We start from the raw sequence: 21,611 nt of genomic DNA on the forward strand, positions 1-21,611 counted from the left end.
CTAATCTCTCTGTTCCTCTCGGTGTTCTCCACTGTACTACAATTTTATGAACATAATGATGCATGTTTTATTTCATCTGATATTCTAATTTATATTTTTTAATTGAATGACAAATATTAGAGGCAAACAACTACATACTAGTGTTGAATTCATAATTTAGAATGAAATCTATACCTCAAAAGCCCTTCTGGGTGTTTGTTATTGCCTCACAAACACATATACATATCTCACACTCACAGCGCACTGATCAGCAAAAGAGCAGCACTTCCCCATTTACTGCTGAACCTGTCTGGACTCTGGGAGGGTTAATCCAGTGATTGCTCAGTGGATACAAGGGATTAATCCCCCTCTCTCAGCATCATGTCATCTCCTCTCCACCAAACACACCACAACCCCCATGGCTCTTTCAAGAACAGATGTGTGGCTTTCACTCATAATGGCTCTGGCCTGTGCCCTGTCAACAAAGTGAGGATTGTAATGATAGTGGGAGAGGGAGGCAGAGGGTTAGGAGGAGGGAGGATGAGACGCACAGGGGCAGACAGGAAGAGAGAGAATGATGCTCTGCAGAGGAGCAGTAGACACAACAAGGAGGTAATGGACGGCCGACAACCAGGTGGCTCCTCATCTTTCCTTCTGCTCCAGCACACTTATCCCCCAGCCCTCTGCCTTTGATTTTCTGATACTCAGGTAAATTCATTACTGTTATTGGGCTTCTCTGTTGTACTGTGTTATCGTCTGTACAATCACAGTATTACCCAATGATTATTATTGTTATTGACTGGCTCACTTCTGTGCTTTTTAGGATACCAGGGACTCAGCTCCCCAGTTCAGAATATCTGGAGAGGCACACTCTGAATCAACAGCAGCGATGGATTCTCTCACTAGCATCCTCAGTTGGAGACAAACAGACTCTGAATGGTTCAGGGACTAGGGAATCTCTTTCTGTTCCAATAGAGAGAATGTCAAAGATAGTTTGAGCAGGATATATGTGGATTAGGGGACATACTGTTGACAGTCTCTATTCTACCACCACCCTTGAGCCCACCATTTCCCCTCTCCCCTATGTTCATCTCACAGACACCAGCCAAAGAGGGACAGGTGAGAAGGGAGGTGAGAAAAGAGAGACTGTCCTAATGGTCTTAAATTTAAGTGATTGATTGTTTTTCAAAACCCTAAACAAGAGACCAGAAAAGATTCAGAGAAGATCAAAGTAAAAGGAGGTTACTCAAGGAATAACTCATAAAATGGATGGCTTAGCAGTGCTTTTGGTGCTCCTACCTCTGTCTGCACAGGTTACTCCAGTCATGCAGAGAGAGGTCAGATTCAGCCCTATAGATTCTGAGGGGCCCATGGAGAATGAGAGAGGGAAACCACTGTCTGGCTCTCTGTCCCCCAGTGTTAGCCCTAGCATGGAGCCCCTCGAGGAGGATGAATGGGCACCAGTGGAGGCCTATTTGTACAATGCAAATGCAACCCTCCTTGCCCAGGCAAATTGTTCAAGGGCTTACCGTCTGCCCGGCCTGCAGGGTGTCCCAGCTGGACTTCGTTCCTACCTAAGCCCTGCTCTGGATGCCCTAACCAATGCAGCCAACTTCCTCAACATGATCTTCCAGACTAATGATTTACGTGAAAGCAGTGTGACAGAGGATATGGAGTGGTACCATGCCCTAGTACGAGGTCTACTGGAGGGTAATCCACTCATCCGTCGGGCCCTTCTTACTTTTGATGCCCAGCCTGCTGCTTCTCGCCCTCAACTGGTTCTACGGGCCTCACGCACCTCCTCTAGGTCCCAAGATATCTTGCTGCAGGACCTGTCCTCTGCATGGGAGTTGATGCACCCCCCACCCCCTGCACCAGATGCCAGCTGGTTCACTGCCCTCAAGTTTCCTGAGCTACCACAACAGGCACCATCCCTTTCCAAGCGATTGCTGCTTAATGACCTGCGTACCTTGACTACACCCAAGTGGGGTAGAGGAGACAGCTATGTAACAAACCAAGATGGAGTACGTTGGGCTGATGCACCGTTTCTGGAGTGTGAAGGTGGGCGATTTGTGCCTGACTGGCTACTCACACTCTCAACATCCTTCTATGGTCTCAAGCCTGATCTTAGTCCAGAATTCAGGTCAGTGCCCATTTGTCATTGATACCAGTTTGTGTGTGTGCAGGCATGTTTGAGCATGTATGTGTATATTATGACTGGGATGAGCAGAAATATTAGCTCTATTTTCTTATGTAATATTAAATGAGCACAATATTTGTCAGTTATTCACACATTAGGTGATTCATCTCCTGGTGAAAAAAATTATATATAAAGAAGCCAAATTACCTATTATCTTACAGATACTCTATATCTGTAAATGCACTATTCCTGCCATCTCAACCTCCATTTTGGTGTCTTGAAATGTCACATCAAATCAAGATATCTGTGAGTTTGTAAGGTTAAGCTAATCTGCACTTCAAAATTGCAGGCTCCATATATAAATATGAAGCATATACTGTAGAAGCATAAATAAAACTCTCCTATGATGCTGATAAACAGTTAATCTTGTAACATTAGAAGTCCAATGTGTAAGTAGTTTATACTAAGTATAACTTGATTTGTGTTCATAAAATTTTGAAAAAACATTTTCACACATCTGTCCACTCTGGCAAAACTGGTCTTCTGATGTGGCCTGTGTTAGCATTTGCATCATTTATATCAATTGTCAATACAGTTCCCTTCAGGCATTTTGCCAACATATCATAAACAAAGAGATGTATAGGCAGTACTGCATATCTGTCAAAGACTGAGATTGTGTACCGTATATGCAAATAACTTCTTATGTTGAAAACATTTGTGTTCAGATTACATTATTATCTGGATCCCGCATCCCTTTCAACACTAACTGTTCTCAGGGTCTATATGAATGGAGCACCTTTGATTAGTGCAGAGACCTATGTTCAGCCTATGGCCTTTTCTTCTATTCAAAATGTTCATTTGAAATTTAAAATATTAATACCTGAATACCTTACTTTCCGTGATTTGTCTGCATCTGTCACAGCTTACTCTCTTTTCAGGTTAGCTTAATTCTTCAATCTATCTAAAAGACAAAGCGGATTTACTCATGAAGTTCATCTTTGGCAGCCATTAAATAATGGAAATGGAGAGAAAATTCCACTTTTCCCTTCATTAATAAATGAGCATTTTTTAATGGTATGTTTGTTCAATCTCAACAAACTAACTACAGTGCCATGTGCCATGTGCTCTGGAGAAAGTTTGAAATCTAATTGAAATCGTAAACCTTGATTTAAAAAACAAGTCAAACAAAATGATTTGTGATATACATACAGACAGTGAGCTCTATAACATTAGGGACGTTCGTGATTTGGCTCCGCACTGCACAAATTTACATTTGTAATGAAACAATTCACGTGGTAAAAGATCAGCTTTTTTAAAAGGGTATTTCTAAACAATTTGGTTTCACTATGTAGAAATTCCAGTACTTTTTATACATAGCCCCCCCATTTCAGGGCACCGTAATGTTTGGGACAAATGTCTTCACAGGTTTTTCTGATTAATCAGGTATATTCAATTGTTTACTCGGTGTAGGTATAAGAGAGCTTTCAGGCTTTTGATTTTTCTTTTTTTTTTTACTTAATTTTTTAAAATTTTCCATACAGAGTTATAAGTACAGTGAACATAAACAAGTGGTCACCAAGAGTAATAAAGTGTGTATAATACATTTCACAATACATTATATTATAGATTCATATTTAATGTTTACCGGTCCAAACTATGTCAGGGGTTACCATAAAGTTCTCAAAACAGACATAAGGTATATTAAAGTTTCTGTTGTATATGTCTACTATTACATAAACATTCCATAATGTGCGAGCCAGGTCACTTTTGCCATCACAAGTTCATTCCACAAAATATGTATTGATACCACTGATCATTTAGTATGTCCCAGTCCCATATCATTATCCACGTCACAGCTTTGTTGTCCTTATCAGTCACTGCCTGCTGTCCTGCTCTCTTTTCCTGATCCTATTGTTTTCAGATTTAGCAGCAATTTTTCCCAATAAATAAAAAACTGCACTGCCTTAATAAAAAGGTTAAGCTTTCCATGTTATAAATATCCTTTACAATTTCTATCCACTCGGATCTTGTTGGTGGTTCTTTTTTCATCCACTTCCCAGTTATCGCTTTTTTACTGGCTGCAAGTAAGATACTAAAAAGGTATTCATCTTTGGATTTGATTTTAATGGGGGGGATGCCCAGGTATATTGTTTTAAAATTGCATTCAAGCTCTATTCCCAGTATTGCATTTATTTCTCCAGTTATGTCCTGCCAATAAGACTGAATTATATTACAGTTCCAGAAAACATGATAATGAATAATGATCTGCCATTAAATTCCCACACAACCTCCAGCAGTAACTGTGGTCCTATTTACCTGTTTGTAAGTATTTTATTTTAGGTGCTATAAAGAACCTGATTATATTTTTCCACATGAATTCCCTCCAGTAATCTGAACTTGAGGTGGCAGCTTGCATTTTACATAAGTTCAACCATTCCTCCTCAGTGATGTTTATGTTGGTTTCCTTCTCCCATTTTAGTTTTACATACAGTACTGTGCAAAATTGTTAGGCACCCTAGATTTTTAAATATAATATATAGTATATATTTGGTCTTAGATGTTTTTGTTTTCTGCATTAGTGTGTCAGTAGAAAAGAGCAAATTTGAGATTTCCAAACATGAATTTTCCAAAAAATGAAATTTTACAGATACATTTTTGTATTTTGTTAAATAAAGTAATATTTTAAGTAATAGACTACTTTTCAGATATAAACTTGATCTCTGGGATTACCTGGAGAGCCAGAAGCAAACGAAACAGCCAAAATCTGCAGAAGAACTGTGGCAAGGTCTCCAAAATGCTTGGAACAACCTACCAGCCGATTTTCTTATAAAACTGCCGGACAGTGTAAGAGAATTGCTGTAGTTTTAAAGGCAAAGGGTGGTCACACCAAACATTGATTTTATTTAGTTTTTAACTATTTACTGCTCTTTATATTATTTTTTTCGATATTTATAACCTTTCATTTCATTATTTTTGAAAGCATCTTAGCTGTACAGCATTTTTTTACAGGTGCCTAAGACTTTTGCACAGTACTGTATATTGTTGAGTGATTCTTGGCTGACTGTAAGCAGGAGTAAATTCTTGATACTAACATTCTGTTGAGGTTGTGTTTATATGCCTCAGTAAATATATTCACCAAAGTAGGTATATCGTCTTCCTCATGTCTGATATTCCTGTCAAAGTAATGCCTGACCTGCAGATATCTAAATCTTGTTTTTCCAAATTATATGTATCTGTGAGATTCTGGAAACTGTCCAACCCTTTACTTGTGGGAATGAGGCAGTACGATGTTATATCCCTCAGATTCCACTTCGTGAATCTCCCATCCAACTATGCAGGTCTAAATTTTCTGTCATAGGCAATCAATCTCAATATTTTCCCCTTTCTTTCTAACTCTGGGTTTCTGCATTCCTTAAACTAAATTTCCAGGGGGACTTTTGTCCAATAGTTTAAATTACTTAAGTGTGTCTGTTTAAGGATTCTATCTCCCAGTATAGATTGAAGGGCTATCTCAAGTTGACTTTATTCCAGGTCTTTCCATTTAGCATCATATTCTTTATTACACCAACAGACCAAGTGCCTTAGCTGTGCTGCCTTGTAGTAATCTTCTAATGATGGGAGACCTCTACCACCTTGATCCTTGGGTAGCTGTAGTGTGCTTAGTCGTACCCTGGGTTGTTTGCCCTTCCACACAAACCCCGAAATCGTTCTCCTCCATTCATTAAACTGTTTTGTTGGTATCTCTACTGGTAACGCTCGGAAAAGGTAGAGCAGTCTTGGCAAAACATATCATTTTTATTATCTCTATTCGATTATACAGATCCAGTGGTAGTAGAGACCATCTATTAAAGTCTACTTTTATAGCTTTAGTAATGGGGATATAGTTATTTTTATAAATATATAATAAGTCTCTTGGAATTTGGAACCTAAGATATTTAATAGAAAGCGTGTTCAATTTCAAACCATATTTCTTATATGTATCATAATCTGGTACGTGATTAAATATAAGGGTTTGGGGTTTGTGTAGATTTAACTTATATCCTGAATACGAACCAAATTGTTTAAAGAGGCATATCAGGCTAGATTCAGGGTTGGTGAGGAACAGCCGGACATCACCTGCATATAGACATATTTTATGCTCCGTTTCTTTGAATAGTACTCCTGTTATTTCTGTGTCTTCTCTTACTGCATGTGCTAGTGGTTCAATGAATAGAGCAAAGAGAGTAGGGCTTAGAGGGCATCCTTGTCTGCAGCCTCTTTCCAAAGCAATAGAGTTGGAATATTACCATTTATTTTAATTCTTGTGGTAGGAGATGAGTATAAAGATTTTAAACAATTAATTGCCTTCTCATTAAAACCAAAACGCTGTAATACCAGGTACAAGAACTCTCATCTTACAGAGTCAAAAGCTAATTAGCGTCAAGGCTAATTAGTAGGGCGCTGGTTTTGGTCTACAAAATCCATCAAATGCAAAGTTTGTCAGACATTATCATATGTTTGTCTTTGTTTTATAAATTCTGTCTGGTCTGTGTCTATTAAATCCGGAATAATGTGCTCTAGTCGTTTTACAATTATAGATGCATATAATCTATAATCTATATTTAATACAGATATAGGTCTGTATGAGCCGCATTCTGTCCTGTCCTTACCTTCCTTCGGAATAATTGGTATCACTGCCTCTTTCCAAGACACAGGAGGCTCTCCCCAATTAAGTGTGTAATCAAAACACTCAAGGAGCATTGGTGTAAATTGTTCCCTGAATGTTTTGTACCATTCTGCCGGGAAACCATCTGTTCCTGGTACTTTATTTGTCTTTAGTCTCGATATGGCTTTGTCCAGTTCCTCTATGGTTATTTCCTGAGTTAGCATTTTGTTTTGTTCATTGCCCAGAGATGGTAAGTCCAATGCATTTAAAAACCTGAGTATAGTTGGGCGGTCAGCACTTTTCGGTTGAGAGTATAGTTCTTTACAGTATTTTTCAAAAGACTGTTGTATCTAGTTTGTTACATATCTTATTAGTATCTTATTCCATCCTTTCTGACTGCTGCTTCCTTATCCTCCATGCCAGAAGTTTCTTGGCTTTTGGTCCATTTTCATAGAACCTTTGTTTGATAAATTTCAATTTTGTCTCCAGTTGATCATCATATATTTGATTTATTTTCAATTTAGTTTCTTTTATCCTATTGATTATATTCGGTTCATTGTGTTCATTATGTTTAGTCTCTAACTATTTAAGTTCATAAATTAGAGCTTTCAAGTGTTCTTGTTTTTCCTTTTTTTCCTTGAGGACCAGCTTATGAGTTTACCCCTGATTACCGCTTTTGCGGCATCCCACAGACTACTAGGAGACACTTCTCCATTATTGTTATGTTCCAAATATTCATTAAGTTCTGACCGAGGATATTCTTTAAATTGTGGGTCATTTAGAAAATTAGTGTTAAGTCTCCAGATTGTTTGTTTGGGTTTATTATCCAAATGTAAAGTTGGATATACTCCTGAGTGGTCAGAAATAACTCCTATCTCACAGTCTCTAATTCTATGCCTTTCTGAATCAAACATAAAGAAATAGTTGATTCTTGAGTGGACTCTATGTGCTGAGGAGAAGAATGTAAATTGTTTTTCTAACGGATGGAGATCCCTCCATATGTCTATTAAACACATTTCTTTCATCATTTTTCTCATTAGTATAGCTTCTTGACTAGTTCGTTTTGTAGAGTTAGTGGAGTCAAGCCTTGATTGCATCTGAATGTTCCAATCTCCCCCGCAAATCAAGACACCTGAGGTTTCCGTAGCAATCATATTAAATATTTTCTTAATAAATGATTTATCCTGTCCAGGTGGTCTATATATATATATATTGACTAATGTAACTTCCTTTTGGTCGATAAGCCCTTTCACCGGGACATATCGCCCTTCTTTATCAGTAATTTCTGAGGAGAACTGGAAATTTACTTTATTTGATATTAATGTGGCGACCCCTCTTTTATGGCCCCCTTTATAAGAAGAGTAATAGATTTTAAATCCCAATTTTCCCAATTGTTCATGCTCTGAGCATGAGAGGTGAGTCTCCTACCAAAAAATGATTTGTTGTTTTTCTCTTTTCACCTTTGCTACGAGCTTGCTTCTTTTGATTGGAGATAGTAACCCATTAATATTTAACATAACTATTCTATATTCTTGGTAATCCATGGACCCTGTATGAGTATTGGTATGAAAATATATACCCAAGATGACCAAAAAATATACACTTCTGAACAGAACATAAACACAGATGTAACAGTATAAAAGTACAAAATGAATTGACTTCTATTTTTGAAGTTTGAGGTGTAACTCCTAGTTGAGGGGGAAAGCCTCCGTTTTACGCAGGGCCCCCTCTAGTGTGCAAAGTAGATACGTTCCCAGTACCTGATTCGATGCACAGAAAGTAACTATCTACTCCCAGATTTACCGGTCAATTATTTCCCTTAGTGTAGGCTACGGCCTGGCCTAGTACCTGCCCCTCCTATGATTCTATAAAGGTATTTGTACTCTGTTGGATTAGAGAATAATAAAAAACCAAATATGCCATAGCATTAACATTTTTAAACATTCTTCAATATGGGGCATTTAAATAGATTTGCGAGATAACGGCATCATTCGTAGCTTACTGACCCTTTCATCATAAACAATTCTTGAATTGAAAAATTATAATGTCCGTTAATAAAGGGTTTTACCAGTCTTTCACGCTTTCTGGCATTTAAAGTTTATAATGAAGTCAGGTGGTTTGGACAATGTCTCTTTGGAATCCTTGTAATTTGTCCCGACAGTGCTACCCAGTGGGTAGCACTGTCGCCTCACAGCAAGAAGGTCATGGGTTCGAATCTTAGCTTGGGGCCTTTCTGTGTGGAGTTTGCATGTTCTCCCCGTGTCCACGTGGGTTTCCTCCCACAGTCCAAAGTCATGCAGGTAGGCCGATTGGAGACACTAAATTGCCCATAGGTATGAGTGTGTGAGTGAATGGTGTGTGTTCCCTGCGATAGATTGGCGGCCTGTCCAGGGTGTATTCCTGCCTCTCGCCCAATGCATGCTGGGATAGGCTCCAGCACCCCCCATGACCCTGACCAGGATAAGCGGGTATAGATAATGGATGGGTGGATGATGGATAGTTGGCTGACTGGTATTATGATGTTCAGGGGTGCACAGATAGGTCACCAAGCCTATGAACATGCAAAACAATATTTTATCACGTACTGTATACTTGTTAAAGGCAAGAGAAAATAAAAACAGGCTGCGAAAATCCTAGATAATGCATTCAAAAAACACATTGACTATTATAAGAATGTTAGATAATAATATAAGAATATTATAAGAGGCAGCATTTCAGTCCACCGTAAATATGTTCACCTCATCACTGCTTACTATGTTATAAAACACTGTAATCAAATCAACATATCTACAATAAGCGTTCAACTAGGCCAGTTGCTTGGCTGTGGTTAAGATGTCAAAAACCAGTGTTGTCTAAATTGTCTTAGGTTTTGAATTTGACTGTCGTCACTATGACTTGAAATACAGATTTTTTTTTTTTGCATTTTCAATTGATTTGTATTATTTTGCAGCAGTGGTTCTCAGCTTCAGTCCTGGAAACCATCTGTGTATGCTGGGTTTTTTTGTTCCAACCACAACTGCAATCTAAGAATTTAAACAAGCTGTTATTTTTTTTCTTAATGAGACTTCTCGTGTATAGCGGGACTATTTACCTTCTTAAACCACACTTCGTTAGAAATATGCATGCTATGAAAAATAAATGTGCCACATTCACATTTGTGCTATATTGCAAACAAATTAACAGTTTCCTTAATTGATTTAATTAAAAGCTGTGGTGAATCCATAGGCTCCTAGTTAGGTCGTTGAACACATTTAAGTTTTTATTTATTTTTTCCTTAAACTTATTATCACAAGGCAGGTTTGCTTCGTTATCATTTGCTTTGTCTGAATTCTTCATTATACTGCATATCAAATGACTAGGTTTAGATACCACGTGTCCACACTTTCACCAGTTAGGAGAGTATTGATTCACCTCTGTCTTTAATATGATCAGTTAAAACATTTTACCTGATTATACTATTTTACCACTGTAAAGGTTTCTATTGGTTTGTTCCCTCGACTGCTTACCATAACAGATGGCTTTCCCATTAAATTGCAATGGTTTCTATTGGTTTTGATAGTCACCACTGGTTATTAAACACATATTTAAGATTTAGTTCATCACTGATGGTCAATAATTTTTCCTCTGCTGAATCCTGAATTCCAAATGGATTTTTTACTATGACACAATACACCTTGTTTTGCATAACATAAAAAATTCAATGAACCAATATGCAACACTTAATCTTTTACTCATCTTGTAATAAGGCCACCCAAAACCACAACCAATTTTTGATTTATAATCAATTTAACTCCCCCCCCCCCCATAGACTTACAATGCTAGAATGCAAATACTTCTCAATTAGAATATTATATTATTTTGCTAAAAATAAACACAGATAACTACATATGTTCATTAATTTTCTTTACTTACCTTCGGTCAATTGTTAAAATAATATATGTAACATTTGTAAATTATTTGACTTTTATATATTTAGACAAAGCTAAAATAAAACAATGAGGTGCAGTCTTCCTATAGGGGTGCCGTCAATATGTAAAGAAGTAATAAGAACACATATGTAAAACTACACGAATAGCGGAGCAATGCATGATCAGGAGATATTGCTGATGTTCACAACATAAATTTATTTAATCAAGGGGACAAACATTTCAATTATTAGAGTAAAAAATCATTTAAATGTACACTAGCTTTAGTGTGTGGTGCAATGAAGTCATCATTCATCTTGACTCACGTTATTGTTAACGTTGTAGTTGGCTGCGGTAGCAGTGGCAGTAGCCGCAGGTGGTTTTGCTGATGCTAACGTTACATCAACTGGCTCTTTGCTGCTAGGAGTGGCGCTAAAGTTAACTTGCTGCTCCTGGCCTGCATTTAGTAACATAGGATTAGACTTTTGAAGCTCTGTTGTGTCATCTTCTAACTCTGTTCGTGTTCTCTTTGTGTTGTCCTTTTGGAGCCAGGCCAACATTATTGTAAGATTAATGTAACGTTACTTAGATTAGCTGCCGACAGAGAAAAACAGGCAGGCGAGAACGGGAACAGGTGAGCGTCACATAGTGCCCCCAGTGTAATGTAGTTTATTTAGAGCCATTATAAATTGCCCAGAGAACCTGATATGGAGAGGGCAGAAAAGAGTACTGGCAGCTTGTGAGAAGTGCCGGTGCACAAGAGAAAGTCACGGTACACCAAAGAGTAAAATGTAGAAGTGCTGGTACTGCATACCGGTGAGTACCGGCCCACTTCGAGCATCATGATCTGCTCCAAATATGTGAATAAACACAGAAGAGAATATTTGGGTTCATTTAGATTTTCACACAGTAAATGAAATGTCAAAACAGTTTTCTTGCCATCATATGAATTCATTAACAGCAGCGATCATTTTATGAAGACATTAAAGGTGAATATATGATCCCATGTAAAATATTTTTTTAATTTATGTTTTCAGCGTACAAAAATGCCAAGTTACTCACACATACAAACTGGCAAAATCTAGGTCTGCCATTAAAAGTATTGATATCAAAATAATACCAAGTTACTGTAGTACAAACAATATAGGCTATCTTACCTCACACAAATTAAACAAGCTGTATTCCAAAGCAATGATACCCAATATTTCCTAAATTGTTTCAAGTAACTTGGCCCTGTGTGTACAAGCATACAGTACATTAACAGACCATAAATATGAGTGGATATGTTTTTAAGAGTCAAGATTGATTATCTGTATGTATATATTTAGCTGTCCAGGCTTTTTGTAAATGTGAATTTGGATGGCAGGTACTATGCCATCCAGCCAAGTTACGCCTTGGCTGGGCATGCCCCATACCAATACAGCACCAAAGAGTTTGGCACTTTTCAGGGTCCCCCACAGAAATAACTGCAACGGCCACTGACTCTCAGTCCTCAGTCCTTAAAAACATTAATTTCTGTACCTTCTGACCCCATTTCAACAGAAAGAATTCACAAAGAACTTAACACGTCCACACAATAAAGCCCCAAACTTAGGGGATTTTGCACTTTTTTCTTCTTCCTCTTCTTCTTTTTCCTGCCTGAAATGCTCCTAGCCCACAAAGAATATGTCTCCTAATTTGTACATCAACCAATAAAAACATCAGATACACACACAACATGAACATATAGATACACAAGTTTGCACATTTAAAGCAGTACAACTTTGCACCTCTGACATCTACTTCCCTTGTGGCTCACTGGGTAGTGCCCTTGCCTTTGCAATTTTTTTCAAGACTGACAGACCTGGGTTAAAATCCCCCTCCGACTAAAGCAATCTCTAACTCTAACTCAGGTGTCTGTTCACCTGGTCTTAGAAAGTCAATGAGCAGTAAAGTGCATGTGTAACAGGAACTAGACTCAACAACTGGTAGTTATAAATTATGATAGTAACAAGTAGTTCATCTGCACACAGTTGGCTAGCGCACATTATCACTTGAAGGGGCCTGGTCAAAATAGTAATGTTATATATCAGGCTACGGACGCTAAGTGACAGACCAGAAAGATTTATCTAGCAAGTGCACCAATTTCTTTTTATTTTTAATAGACAAACCCGAAGGGATCTCCCTCACCCCTCAACAGAAAAGAAGGCCTATGGGGGTAGTATTGTCTTATAAATAATAAATAGTATGAACCTTACTGAAATAAAAGATTCAGAAATACTAATGGTTTGAAGGGTTCATTCGCTTGTAAAAATTTGGGCAACTCATTGGTTGAAGTGAGCACATATGTGCTGCGATTGGCCTGAGTAATGCAAGTGCTGGTGAAAAGATGTCTTAAAATCAGATTGGTTGAATAATCTCAAAACTCCATAAGGAATACAATTGATTCCATATACATTAGTCGATAAATAAATGTACATCATGTAATTGTCAAATGAATGTCATGCATTGGGAAATTCTTTATGAAAAAAAAAAAAAACGTATCAAAAAATGAAAACATATTACATTTGTCTGTTCAGTAGATATTTGTTTGTGACTGCTAATTCCAAAACATTTTTTGTAAGTGAAGGGAAGGGAATCATATAATTAACTGATAATATCAATGAGTAAACAGACAGAGTCAGAAAGTATGGCAGCGAAGATTGGTACAGCAATAATGAATATACATATTAACCTAAGTGTTATGTTAGACAGAATCGGATTCAGATTGGGTGTGTCCTAGCCGATACCAAATCCACAAAATATGGTGGTATCGGGAGCCGATACTGATCCATGGATCGCATCGGGACATCCCTAGTATCAATACCTCATTTTAGAACCATGTCCACAATGTGCCTGGGTTGTCTTCTCCCACATTCTGCCTCTTCCCTCTTTCCTCCACCGCTTGGATGTTTAGGCTGTTCACCATCAGGTTGACCTCACAGAGGTGTGACCTTTGAGGTTGCTGGTCACCTGCCTCTTTAGTGTGGCTGATGGTCTCAATGGTAACAGGGACATAAAATATATAAACACAGAGCATGTTCATTTAAGTCTTACAAATTACTTCAGCTACCCATTCAAGAGCAACGTACGTGTTCTTTGAGCACCAGGAAGTTGACGTCCACTCTTTGAAACAGTTTGAACAAATGACTGCGATGGGGAAGAATATCTGCTTCGAGGTGGATCACAGCAACAAATCTGTATGTAGCACAGAATGTGTACAGGCCCCATGCCGCCTCCACCTCCTCTACATGTGCTGACCGCAGCTGGCAATGTCTGGTTTTGTGAAAGCAATCTTGTGTCCTTCACCTCCTAATGAAAAATAGCAAGGCAATAATTTGGAAGCTGAGCTCTTTAAATGAGTACAGTCAATTTGAGGTGGTCCACTACAAGTGAAGTAGCAGCTGCATAGAGCATTGCTGTATGATTAACTCTGTTTACAAATGCAGATCTAGAGGTCTGCACATAAGGCACCTCATCTGCAGCATCTCTGGAGACTAGTGCCAGGCAGTGGGAAGCACAGTGCAGACACTAGCCAAGGCCATGTGTTGGTAAGCTGCTTGGCAACTCATTTCTACCACCCTGTTCAAATACTTTAAATTATGTTGCACTCTTTATGGTTTAAAGAACATTTTACTTACAATGCATTTTTATCTAATATTCTATCTAAAATATTTAAACTTAAAACACACTTTTTTAAAATGAATGGGTTGAAGACTATCATCACAGAAATGCTGTCAGTTCCCAAACCGAAAAACACAGTTGCCTGGGATGCCTTTTGTTTCCACAACTTCTCGGACAGCTTCAACAACGATGTTGGCCTTCCCATCCCAAATGGGGACAATGTCCAAAAACTGGTTAAAAAGCCGCCCTTCTTTACCAAGGTACCTAAAACAAATTCAATCAGAATAATCATGCCATCCTTACACAATGTATGGTTGCAATTATTAATTATGAATAGAAACATGGCCAAATTACCGGCTGTGGATGTCCAGTTGCTTGGTCATCGCAACATCAGTTGACTCAGCCATTTCCAGACCAATGACCTATTTTTGATTCAAATACGCTGTACTTTCAGATGAGAGAAATAATCCAAGCAGCTTGCCCTGGTCTAGCCTCGCGAGCCAGTCTCTTTTTTCACTTCAATGCCTTGATGTTCTGGGCATAAATGAAGGAGGCAACCTTCAACCAATCAGAGTGCAGAGGGGTGGCGCTCCAAATGTGGTGATGATTTTGGCCAGGCATTGTCTGAAACGTGCACCGGAAAAACATTACCGGAGGCAAACTTTTCCACAGACCCGCATCAGTTCGCCACTATTTGGGGAAAATGGCTAACGTTAACGTCAGAGCACCGACCACACCATCAAAGTTTATCACCGAGGTATGTGGAGTCTGCGGTTCAATACTAAAAGAAACAAACACAATTTATTTATCGATGATACATTTTTTAATTTAATTCCTTTTTGGTTCAACAATTCCACTTGCTCCTCCATTATTGATTGTAACGGACAAACAATCATAACCATTGCTTCTTCTGGCCATTTTTCTCAGTATTTATTTGATAGCAGACTGCATACTGTAGGCCACGCTTGAAAAATTAGTCTTTTGCCAAATCCTGTAGGCAAGCAAGCGAGTACATCTCTGTTCAATAACAGTGTATCCAAACATACGAGCTGAAGGTCCTTCAACAAAGTCATGCCATGTATTTGGCAAGTCTGTGATAGAATTTAAATTGTCTTCGAATTTGTCCATAATTCTGTTTTTATCAGATAATTTGGGTTAGCTCGATAGCTTCGTCCGTTTCGCTGGTGTGTTTCAGACGGGACTTGGATTGCAGCAAATGGGTGATGGGCTCCAAATACTCTCGGTGTGAGCTCCTGGTGTCGGCCCCGAACTGTGAAGCGTAGCACACCTTTAAGCACCTGGGCTGATTAGCAGTGGCGATTCTAGACCCTGGGGGGCCCCAGGCAAAGAAGCCCATCGAGGCCCCCCAACCCCACCCCCCCCTCCTGTGCCCCACACCTCCATAAAAATGCATTCAGTCAATTCAGTCAAAAAATGCATTCGGTCAATTGTGCTTGATCAAACGTCATAATCATTTATTAAAAAATAATAAATAACATCTCTCTAGGGGAGACACACACATCATCAGGGAGTGTGTGGATAGCAGCCCTGACCTCCATCACCATCTCCTCTCCATCAGTGTCATCCATAGTTTTTTCAAGATTTAGGCACTGCTTCTCAAGCCTTCCAGTCTTAATTGCCTCTGTCATTTCCTCTTTGGAGAAAATAAAACCATACAGGTTGTAAATATCCTCCATCTTTGACAACCTGGTAGTGATGCTGCTGAGCGCCGTGTCCACCGGTGGAAGAAAAAACTCCCGATTGAAGAGGTCATCTGGTGTAGACAATGTTTCTTCTCTGCCCTCATATAGAAACTGCCTTGTTGTTCTTCTTCTCTTTTCGAGAAGCTTCATGTCAATCTCTAGACTCTCTGCAATTTATCTTGCTTCTGTCTGGCAGGAAGCAAGCCCACTGTCCCTGAAGTCTGTAAGGTAGTTATTGACTCCTCCAAGTTCCGTTCTTAGCGTTTGGAAGGAAACAGTGGGGCTTTGTAATATTTTGCTAGCATGGTTGATCTGGTATAAGACATTGTACCAGACCACCATGCATAGCAGAAACTGCCAGGTCATCAGCTCACCCCATACGCCCTCCACATTGTCTTAGACTGCGTTGTTGCTGTTCTTGTTTGTGTTAGTGTTAATCAGTTTAACCTACAGGGTTCAAGTTGAACTGTGCGGTTGTTCCCTGCACTTGGAACGGTACTTCTCTCTAGGGTTTTCGGCCCACTTGTTCCTGGTTATGGTTATACACTTTGTTGTACATCGCTCTGGATAAGAGCGTCTGCCAAATGCCTGTAATGTAATGTAATGTAATGTAATGCTTGTACCATCTCTGGCATCTGGTACCACACAGACCCTTCTGATTATCTCCTCAACTACTTTGTCTCTGACCAATGCAGTAATCTGCATTACTGCTGAGGTAATGCACTTTGGTTTCCTGGTTCTGGATTCTTTGCACATGTTCAGTCATGACCGGATTGAATTTTGCAATTAATTCAATCTGCTAGAAAGTTTCCATTATGTCTGTCAAACAAGACATTTGTATGGCCCCTTAGAGCTTAGTTCCTTTCAGCTAGATGGCATATGATGGCAATGATTCTTCTGATGACACCCTTTCAGTGTTCCAGCTTCTTTGCTGAGTGCATTTTCCCAGTTTCCAAACAGAGTGCATGCTAAGCAGAAGACAGCATCTGCTTTTATAGAGTAGACCAGCCATGACCGTGGAATCTTTTCCCCATTTTTCATTTTTCTATAGTAGTGATCTTTTGTGAATCTCCGTGGAATCTTATCCGCATTTTTAGGAAACTCTAGGTCAGTAACCTGAACAGGCCCTTTTCCGACAAGAAAACAAAGCTTTGCATCTGGTACCTTACCAGGCAATTCTGCAGGGTCATCAGATATTGTCCATGTTCCGATTCCCTCTGAACCCTTGGTGGTGGTGGTGCTGCTGCTGCTGGTGCTGGGGGGCAGGGTGTCCTTGTTATTATGGTGAAGTAGATGATCCTTTTCCACCACAGGTAGGTGATCCTCTTCCACCATACAAACATTCCCTGTCAGTAATAAAGTTGAATGCACACACACAAAGCGAGAGAGAGAGAGAGAGAGAGAGAGGTATGTGTGACGGAGTGGGGAATTAGGAAGACCAGACGCGACAGAACAGGTTTCAAAAAGCTATTCCCCACAAAGAGAATAACCACCAAGTCTGTAAGAGAGACACAGGGATATGGGAGAAAAAATAGAAAAGAAAAGGGCTCCACGGGAGACTATCCCAAATAAATAAGGCAATCCGCTAAACTGGAAAATGCCGAACTGAGGACAAGGAGTAAACGAAAGCCTATAGAAAACGAACAGAAAACAAATGCACCTGAAGGTGAACTAAGCGACAGTTCCACTCAGGAGCTGAAACTAAGAGACCTCGAGACAGCTAACATAAGCTAGGGCGAAACTACACCTGCAATTCTCTCTCTCAAAGAATACCTCCTGAGACCAACCCGGAAATACGGAGTTCGTTCAGTACCAGTACCGGCTCTCGTGTATAGGCGACACTAAAGCGTTGTTTCTCTGTGAACACAGACCTTAAGTAAGGTTCGACAGGTGCAACTGTGAACGCACTAAACACGCCTGCAGACCTCTAACCAATGAGCGCAGGAGGACTTGCAGGCAGAGCGAAATCTGCACGCGTAAGACCCATTTAGCTAAATTGATGTGGCACACTCAAATTAGTGAAGCAGGAGGGGAAAGGAATCGAGCTGGGTGATACATCCACCCAAAACCATGACAGTATGATAGTGTCTGAATGCATGAACTTGTTTATCTGCTTTGTTAGACCATGTGAGTGTATTTGTACATAATTGTGGGAGGTTATATTGTATTGTAAACACTTCGGCAAATGTAAAATGTTCATTTGACATTACATTACAGGCATTTAGCAGACGCTCTTATCCAGAGCGACTTACACAACTTTTACATAGCATTTTTACATTGTATCCATTTATACAGCTGGATATATACTGAAGCAATTTCGGGTAAGTACCTTGCTCAAGGGTACAACGGCAGTGTCCTACCCGGGAATCGAACCTGCGACCTCTCGGTTACAAGCCCATGGTGATGGTGTATCTGTGCCAGTTTCTTGGAGGAGAGTAACAGTGTTCACTTGTCTCAATTGGCCACTGGGCGAAGCTATCTAATATTATGAAAGGGCTTGGAGTAGGCCTACCTTCTGTAGGAGTGATGACATGATGGGGAGGCAGCAGGGTGTCATCCTCATCATGTTCATCTTGTGCTGTACAGTATGCTGTTCCTCATCATGGACGGCATATTGTGGTTGTGTGGAAGTTGATGGAACTGCTGCAAGAAAAAGAAAACATATGAATGCAGAGAGAGAAAGAGAGAGAGAGATCAGATGGAAACAAAAAAAGGGGCCAGTAAGCCTAGGATACATTGAACTTACAGTTAGTGTCAGTGTCAGAAGTGGTAAAGAATTTCAATAATGCTCAAAAATAAAGGCCAAAAATAGAAAACAAATGACATGGCAATAAAGTGATTTCTGTGCATAGATTGAGAAAATACTAGTGCAATTGACCTATATTGGGCTCCACAACAAGATAATTAGATGGCAAAAAAGTCTGTTATAAAATGAGACTATGCTTCCTAAGTTAACTCACTAACTGGCTTGCAATGTGAAGCTAAGCTAACATATCTACTACACATTAACTAAACTTAACCATCAAGGTGTCGTATATGCAGGCACAATTTCCTACATTATCTTACCATGCATCTTTCTTTAAAGGGTTTATTATGTATATTAACTATTTTTATTTTGTATCCAGATGTCAACTAAATATGTAACAAATGAAATGCTAGTTAACTTTAAAAATGTTTTGTTAGCTAGCTAAACTAAGTGAGCTAGCTGGATAGTTCGCTAGTGATAGCTAGCCAGCTATCGATAACATATGTAAGTTTGTTAGTAGGTTGCGTATCACTCATATGCCGTTAAAACTTAAATTAACTTGTGACTTGCTTTTTCATAGCCTACATCTGTGTGTCAGTTTGCAAATACCAAATAACACTTGTCAACTGCTTAAAAAATAAGTGTTTTAAGAGATGTTGCCACAAGCTGTGACTCATCAGAACAGTAATGCTTAATGAGATGAACTGACACGTTACCTACCTAGCTAACGTTAGCACATTTGCCTGCAGTATAAAGTAAAATCAGTCTAATCATGGCATATTTATTTATCATAATTATATCCACTTACCACTGTCCTGGTGTCCTTTTTCCTCCTCTTCTCATTTTTTTGTTTCTGGTGACCAGAAAGGTATGCTCATTTCATTGTGCTGTCGTTTACACCTAACGTTGTATGTATGACAATTACAGATAGCTAGCTGACTAACGGTATCCAAATGTCATACGGTAGCTAGAAGGGGCCCCACTTAGGGAGTTTTTGGGGCAGCGGCGGTGCACTGTATAGTGCCTTTATGGGAGGTTTAAGGGGTTTATAGTTGTCACTGCAAAATGTGCCAATATGAGTGGCCATATTGGTCCCTTTTCTCAAATGTTTTTTGGGGGCCCCAAACATTTGCCTGGTTTGCCTTTCCTGATGGTGTGCCCCTGCTGATTAGCTAACACAACCCAGGTGTGTGTACGCTCTCCACCAGCCGGTGCAGCTGAGGCCAATCTGCTTCTCTGGCAGACCGAATGCTACACCATGGTTTTACACATTTTTAGGCAGAAGCATGGATATTGGATTACTGATGAACTGCTGTGGAAATACTGCATTAGATCTAGCCTATTTCAGTGAAAGTTTTGTTTAACTTTTGTTTACCCAAAACAGCATAGCATACAAGACAGTAATAACATTGCTATTTAATCACAAGACACTAGTCTATCATTTTATTACAATGTTTACCATCCTGTTAATATATGGCACAATTCAAGGTTATCCAAAAAGTCAACTACATGATGAATTGGTAGCTACATCTTACCAGCAAGCTTTAAAGTGTGTACTCTGGAGTAAAACCTTGTGCACTGGGGGATTTTTCCCCCCCAGAGTAAGTATTTTTGTTGAAGCCTTCTACTTGAGATTTAAAACTCTTGATGTACACTGTAAAAAATGATTCTGTGGTCATGTAGATTTTACAAAAATGTATTGTATAAAATATATTCAACTGAATTGTGTACTTGATTTTGTTGCAATGATTTGTGTTAATATAAACTAAAAATTGTCAGAATAAAATCATTTTATTCTTGTTGTTTAAAACTAATGCATTCTGTTTGTGTAATTCCAAATAGAGAGAATATTGAGTGAATCCACTGTAATGTAAATGAGTAGTTTTCAATTTACAAGCATTTCCTGTGCACGCGTTTTTGGATGTATTTCAGTCCACGCATTTGCTGGCACGGTGACTGCATCTATCTTGATGGTTCTTCCCCGTTTCACCTCCTTGCAAATACTGGTTGACTAAGGTAATTTCTACCTGGAAAATGTACCGTAAATGAGTTATGTTACATGATATGAGACTAACAAACATTTTATAACTTAATGTCTTGTCATTTTCATTTGAACTTGTAAAAACTAATTACAGTTTTGTGTTGCAGGATACTGAGGGTTTGGAGGAGCTTGAACAGCTCACAATGGCAATTGTGATCTTGAAGGAGGGAGCTTCTACAAGTGACAGTCTAATTTTAGCCTAATTGTACCTGCTGACATTCAAACTATTTTGAGCCAAAACAACATTGCCACCCTTGTAATGTTTTTTGCAAGGGTATAATGGATTGATCGCCTTTGTTTACATTTTCTCCATTTTTCATTAACGCGCTCAAGATTCTCAACATTTGCAAGTAACATGTATGACGTTTTTGTAATTTTATGTGATGACAGTATACAGGTAGAGGCCATTTTGTAGAATTATGGTCATTTTTTTGCTTTAAACTGTACTTTGTTCTTATGTTTTGAGATAAGACAACACAGGATGCTTTTTTGTATAATAATGTAGTGTCAGAGTGATGATGCATGTACTTCCTTGTTTGGTTTCCCAGCATGCCTTGCAACGACTCTAAAAGAGACTGTTTATTGTTGTTTTCATTATTAAACTGTTGTTATTTTTGTGTTTCATTGCATGTAGGTGTCGTTTAGTGTTGTTTTTATATTAGGCTTCCGTGTAATCCGTTCTTTTATTGTTATACCGTGAGTGAGACGTGCGTTGTGTTTTATGGCTTCAGTGACGTTCCCCTTTGTAAACCAAGTCTGTTCCTTATTGTGCCTTGTTTTTAAGTGCCAATAAACGGTTTGAAGGTTAGT

General features: G+C 39.0%; 1 protein-coding gene across 1 annotated transcript in view; it reads left to right on the plus strand.

Annotated features, from left to right (window-relative positions):
- Positions 1-547: 547 nt before the first annotated feature.
- si:ch211-156l18.8 (probable G-protein coupled receptor 158) overlaps positions 548-21,611 on the plus strand; it is a 173,323-nt gene continuing 152,259 nt past the window's right edge. Inside the window, exons 1-2 of the mRNA XM_035407194.1 lie at positions 548-687; positions 803-2,122. Of these exons, the coding sequence (XP_035263085.1) occupies positions 1,245-2,122 (878 nt within the window). The 5' untranslated portion in view covers positions 548-687; positions 803-1,244. The remainder of the gene's footprint in view (positions 688-802; positions 2,123-21,611) is intronic.

This window comes from Anguilla anguilla, chromosome 2 (assembly GCF_013347855.1).
Source record: "Anguilla anguilla isolate fAngAng1 chromosome 2, fAngAng1.pri, whole genome shotgun sequence".
Lineage (NCBI taxonomy): Eukaryota > Metazoa > Chordata > Actinopteri > Anguilliformes > Anguillidae > Anguilla > Anguilla anguilla.